We start from the raw sequence: 6241 nt of genomic DNA, 5'->3' as shown, positions 1-6241 counted from the left end.
TAATCCATGTTTGAGGTAAAATGTCCCAATCTTTAACCATGATAAGTATCTGGATCTGGCTGTAGACTGCAAACACACACGCTCCATTTCCACCCAAGCCCTCTCAGAGTAGAATTTTAGTGATTTCAGTGTTAGGACACAGAACTGGTTTGATGGATTTGGATTGATGCTTCTGACCTAGGCTTCTCTGAAGTCCCCATCCTCTCCTGCCCTCACTGCACAATGTACACACTTCAGTACAGGCCCAAGGACAGAGCTGCACACTCCAGATGTTCCGGATTAGGCCCTGGCCCTTGTGTCACTTTTTCTTGTGACAGAAAGCATCTTCAGGAAGAAGGTTTATTTTGGCTCATGATTTGAGGGTGGTCCAGCATGTCAGGGAAGGCAGGGCAGCAGGTGTGAGGGGACCCAGCATGCCACATTGCCTCTGCAGTCAGGAAATAGAGATGAATGTTACTGACCACACACTTTCTCCTCCATCCCTCCACATTCAACCCATGGGAGGTGCCATTCACATTCAGGATGGGTCTTCCCTCCTCAAAAAGAATCCTCTCTGTGGGGCTGGGGAGCTCTGCCTCTCTTAACTTTAAAAAAAAAAAGTGTATGCTGCTCTTGCAGCAGACCAGAGTTTGATTCCCAGCACCCAAATCCAGGGGCTCACAACCACCTGCAACTCCAGCTCCAAGTTATCCAATGGCTCTGGGCCTACAAGAGTTCCAGCTCTCACGCATATACCCACACACTGACTATAGTTATAAAAACAGAAAACTAGCTGGGAACTCTCTCACAATAGATATACCTGAGGGATGTCTCCTGGGTGATCCTACATCAGTCTAACAACAATGCATCTCCTAAAGAGTAAAGAAATGGACGCAGCACAGGGCACTCGGTAGAGCACGAGAGGGACACCAAAAGGCATAGTTCTCAGTCACATGCTTCCTCATGGGCAACAAAAGACTGTAATAAAAAGATTTTAATAAAACATACACCATAGACAGTTTGAAGAAAGAGAAGACATATATAAGAAAGAAAAGGGAAAGACAGATGGACAGAGACAGACTTGGGGACCCAGGAGAGAACTCAGTGAGAATGCTCAACAATTTAGTCAACTAAGTACATGTACATAGTGGTGGTGCACATCTGTTGTTGTAAAAATATAAAAAATAAAAAAGTATTGTGGTCTTTTACCCCGGTAGGTTCACACCGCAGTGCCCCAAGATATCTGCTAGATACCTTGGCGGAAACACATCCCAACTCTGCAGCGGCCCAGTGTCTCCTGCCACCACACACTTTCCTACACTCAAACCGTCACATAAAAGAACACACAACACAATAACCTTTGACGCAAATGGTAAGATATAATTGCCCACTTAAACATACAAAGCCCAGTACCATCCATCCCTTAGGAACATTGATAACAACTTGTAAGTACACAGAGCGAGATCTTTAACTCAGCCTCCATTCTCCTGTCACCGCTTCTCTCTCTCCTCTCCTCCCCCTGTCTCTTCCTTTCTGTTCTAGTTTCCTCCTCTTCCTTCAAACTTCTCTCCCGCCCATCCTTCCTTCTCCTCCAATGACAGGCCTCCTTCTATCCTGTGCCTGCCCCTCACCTGTACTTTACAAATTCAATGGGGAGGTGGTTCCGGTGAAGTCAACTGAGTCCTGAGTACTAGGCAGCTGTCCTTGGGGCAGTAAAATTAGCATCAAAATACAGATAACTCCAGGGCAAACCACGACACACATCTGTGATCCCAACACTCCCCAGGCAGGCAGATTAAGCTCTGAGTTCAAGGCCAGCCTGGTCTACAGAGTTCCAAGACAGCCAGGGCTACCTACACAGAGAAACCCTGTCTTGAAAACCAAGTGAGAAGGGAGAGAGGAGAGACCGAGGCAGGAAGGGCGTAAACCAAAATCTAGCCTGAGCAAGACCTTCGCTAGCCACCACCCACCTCTGGAAGTCCCTGCAGAACCTCGGAATTGCACTTTAGGATGTAAAGAAAGACTTTGTGCGTATGCATAAGAACTCACGCACAGGGTTATGAAATTGATCATTTAAAACTTATTGAGCATATGTTTCTATATTTGCATGACTGAGGAAAACCCCAAACTGTAGTATTAAATGATATTTACAGAGACCAAGCTTTTTAAAGATGACTCCAAAAACTTAAAGAAGCAAGCTTATCAAAGGCTCTTACTCATCTCTACCAGTTTTCTCAGAGCACGTGTGAAAAAATGTTCTACTCTATGGGGCAACCATCGGTCCTTGGCCATTAGCTTGAATGCGGTTGTTTTGTTTTGTTTTTCTCAAAACGACAAGAGAAAGAATAAAGCAAAAGCACCTAAGGGGGCCTGAATAATGGAGGAGCCAGCAGGAGAGCCAGCCTTCCGTTGGGGCACTGGGGGGAAGGGCGGCCCTGCTGTGGTTTCCTCTGTCCATGGTGAGATTTGAAGGCATCCATCCCCCTTCCAGAACCAAAGCCCTTTCAGTCAAAGGTGCAGTTCTCAGCTAACAAAGCCACTGCCTCAAGGGCCCTTGCAGCCTTGAATTCACAAGAAGCAGAGGCGACTCACAGCAGTGCTGCCACCTAGCCTGAGGTAGCATAAATTCAGACTCACGTCTAGTAGTACTGCAGCTTAGCTCTCCATGAACAAAGTGGGGTGGCTTTGCCCATGAACAAAAACCCATGAGCAGTCTCGGGAGAATTTTCAGTATCTGTACAACCGTATTCACGCTTCAGAAAGCCGCTTCACCAGTAAAGGCTCTTGCTGCCAATCCGGACGACCTGAATTCCATCCCCAGGACACACACGGTGGCAAGAGAGAGCCAACTCCTATAGGTCGATGCCCACAAGTGAGCATTAAACGACAGTGAAGGACCAAAGCAGCTCAACTCATGCACCCTGGGTCATTTCCTAACTTACCCAGAGACCAGATGGGAGAGGACGCGTGAGCCTCATCCTAGCCTCGGACCCTTCTTTCCTCCCTGCTGAACCTCCCTGTCTTAGTCAGTTTGCAAGACTCATCCAGATAATACACTCATGAACAAATATTTCTGTTACATAAGAAACAAATCAATATACTAATCTGTCTTTTTTCATTAAAGCAAGACGTGGACCACCTATAATACGTAAGTCCCGTACTTTGTTTTCCTTAATTGTACTGTCACTAACTTCCTGCCACTGAGCCCCATTGTTCACCGTGTGATTGTACCAAGACCCACCATTTCTATGGTCTACTAGCTTTCTAGCACCCCTCACTCTCTGGTTTCTGGTTTCCTTACCCCTGCTCCCAGCAGCCTGCTCTCAGCTATCTGTAGCCACACCGAGGCGATAAGGAAACCGCTCTGTGCCTGTTGCTATGATGCTACTGCTCGGTACTTACCTTGTGCCACGCAGTGAACTTGGTACTTAGTGTGTGCCTGTGTATTACATCCGAGAAGTTACTACCGCTAACACACACAGGAGGAAATTGAGTTAACATATTCCAGCACAGTTGTTTATACTAGGTCTACTTAGCTGGCTCTTAAGCCAGAAGCTGGGAAATAATGGCCCCCGCCCCATGAAATACTTACACTTAGAGGCACAGCATTTTCTAAAATGAACTTAAAAGCAACTGAGCCCCAGTAGAAGAGCCCCAGTTAGGGGTTGGGGATTTAGCTCAGTGGTAGAGCGCTTGCCTAGGAAGCACAAGGCCCTGGGTTCGGTCCCCAGCTCCGAAAAAAAGAACCCCCCCCCAAAAAAAGAAGAGCCCCAGTTTAGCCCCAATGGAACACAGTCTTTGCAAAGAGGTGAAAAGGAAGACGGATAAGAAAGCATAGAGATGAGAAAAAACCTAACCGAATTCTCAAACCTCTGGGGACCAAATCAGGAAAGAAAATCGTCTCTCCCGGTTGGCACGCCAGATATGGGGACTGCTGCGGTCCCATGTGGCCCTTTTGCTAGAGTGCGTTGCAGAATTTAAGAAGTACTGTGCTCCTCGTCTAGAAGTTGTGTTCTCATCTCTTCTCCCCTTTCTTTTTCACAGTGAAAAAGCATTCAGGTAAGTGCTGTGTCTGCCCACTTCTTGGGCTGCCTTTGCCAGGGTGCCAGACGTCGAGTCTCTCTAGCTTTATATTGCTCAGCTCCCTCTAAAGTTGCGGCTTTTAGAAAGCACAGACCCTACAGACAGCGAGCCGCCTGCCTGAAGGTGGCTGGAAGTCAGGTACTCTCCTTCTGAACATTTTTAAATCAGGTTATTTTGCTTATGATTTATTCACAATGGTGGAAGAGTGGTTCTGTTGGTTGGCCACTGTGTATAGCTTGTATATGTATATGATGTCACCACACCAAACTAGTCAGCACCCTCATTCTCTACACGCCCCCTTCTCTTTGTTCAGCATTTGTCACCCTCTGCCGACTCCTTCCAGAACATGGAATGCTTTGTTGGGAACTACCCGCCCTCATCATGGCAGGCTGGAAAGTATCCCTGCTGTTTTGAACAGTTTTCACAAAATGTCACCTATGGGAGGGAAAAAAAATATCACCTGCTATTTTCCTTGTTAAAGTTTATAGGTAACTGGGATTTTTAAGAAAGAAAAGTTAGAAATGGCTGGAATCAAATTGAATTAGCAAAGTTAAGTCAGCTGAGGAAAAAAAAATGGATGTTCTACTGAGCTCCAACAGGGGCCCAGATAGAAAAGGGGTCAGCCCTCCAAGAGTTCACTCCTGCACTTAAATGTCTCTCACATGTTTCATGTCCAAAGAGGTTGAGAGAAAGGCAAAAAGTGGTCTCCTGCTCCTACATCTGACCACTAACAAAGACGTCTTAAGAGAAGTCGTATCTCTACCCTCACTGAAGAGGACTGTGAGGATCTCTTGCTCCGCACTGACTTCACCAACCACTGCAGTTCCAAGAAAAATCCTTTGTTTGATAAGTAGGGCACCTGCTTGCTGCGGGCTTGTCTGTCTCCACGTTAGGGTAGATCACAGGGCCTCCCAAGGAGCAGAATCTCCCAATCTTTAAAGTGTAGGGCACAACAACTAGCAGCGGAAACATCCGCACGACACTATTATCCTGGTAAGTAAATGTTTTTACGGACTTAGGAAGACTCCGAGTGACAGCAGAGTAGAACCAGCATCTACAAGTCACCCTCTGACTCCAACATGCACACTTCAGCTCACGATGCTCAGAGACCGCGGGGCAGGGGTGTATAAATAAAGGACTCATGTAGGAAGCCAGGGGTCACCTGCTACTACCCAGGCAGGCTCCCCAGCCAAGTTGCCCTAGAGCGTCCCAACAGCTCACAGAGTCCTGCCCCTTTGACTAAGTGGAAGGAAATTGGCAAACAGAAGTTAGAGTTGTGTAAGCTCTCTCAACTCTTCAACAAAGAGAATGCATTTTTCAACTCAGTACACAGGGACGGTGACTGGCAAAGCAGTAAGGGCCTGGAGAGATGAAGTAACAAAACAGGAGAGGGGAGCCCGCCCCCCAAAGCCAGAGAAAGGGAGCTTGCCCAGCTGCTACAGTATTTCATTTTTCCAGCGAAACTTGTCACCAAAGTGGATAAAAAGGAAATGTCTGCTCACCCTTTCAAAATGCCCATGTTACTGTTAGAAAAACAATTCTGGGGCTGGAGAGATGGCTCAGCCGTTAAAGGCTAGGCTCACAACCAAAAATATAAGAAAAACAGTTCTCTATTGGGAGGAGTGCCTCTAGCTATGAACACCCCATCCTCATCCTCTACTGAGAAATCTGTTCCTAATTACTAATTACTGGAGACGTAAACACTTGACAGAAAGATTGAGGGGGGAAAAATCTCCCAAACAACTTTTTTCCTAATAGCTTTTCTCCCTTTTTTGTAAATGATTTATGTATTTATCGTTTATGTGCATTGATGTTTCGCCTGCATGTTTGGCTATGTGAGGGTTCAGTTCCCCTGAAGGTAATTATAAATGGTTGGGAATTTCTATGTGGGTACTGGGGGATGGTCCCTCCAGTGCTCTTAACCATTGAGCGATCTCTGAAGCCCAAAAGGGCTTTTCATAAGACCTGAGACTCTCCATGCTCAGGAAGAGAAGCTATGGAGGTTACACCAGGCAGACGGATAGCCAAGAGGAGTGCGGGACACACAGACTGGAGGAGGGGAAGAGAGGTGGACAGGATGGGGAAAGGGGAACTGAACACAAGGTAGCCAAGTACATCACACCAGCCCCTTCCTTTAGAAAAGGCTCAGGCCTCTTACCATAGAGAGCTTCCCCAGGGA

General features: G+C 46.8%; 2 protein-coding genes across 32 annotated transcripts in view; one reads left to right on the top strand and one right to left on the bottom strand.

Annotated features, from left to right (window-relative positions):
• The window catches only part of Btn3a2 (butyrophilin, subfamily 3, member A2), a 75112-nt gene that overhangs the window by 49488 nt on the left and 19383 nt on the right, over window positions 1–6241 (bottom strand). The window lies entirely within an intron of this gene.
• Window positions 1–6241, top strand: part of Tsbp1 (testis expressed basic protein 1) — a 60534-nt gene that overhangs the window by 48484 nt on the left and 5809 nt on the right. For 11 of the 24 annotated variants that reach the window (XM_087598082.1, XM_087598079.1, XM_087598080.1 and 8 more), the window contains one exon: window positions 3104–3136. The exons of 11 other annotated variants lie outside the window; for them this stretch is intronic. In XM_087598082.1, the coding sequence (XP_087454208.1) occupies window positions 3104–3136 (33 nt within the window). 24 annotated transcript variants of the gene reach the window in all.

This window comes from Rattus norvegicus, chromosome 20 (assembly GCF_021556685.1).
Source record: "Rattus norvegicus strain SHRSP/BbbUtx chromosome 20, alternate assembly SHRSP_T2T, whole genome shotgun sequence".
NCBI classification, from domain to species: Eukaryota; Metazoa; Chordata; class Mammalia; order Rodentia; family Muridae; genus Rattus; species Rattus norvegicus.
The sequence above is the reverse complement of the archived record's forward strand: the minus strand, read 5'-3'. Positions and strand labels throughout refer to the sequence as shown.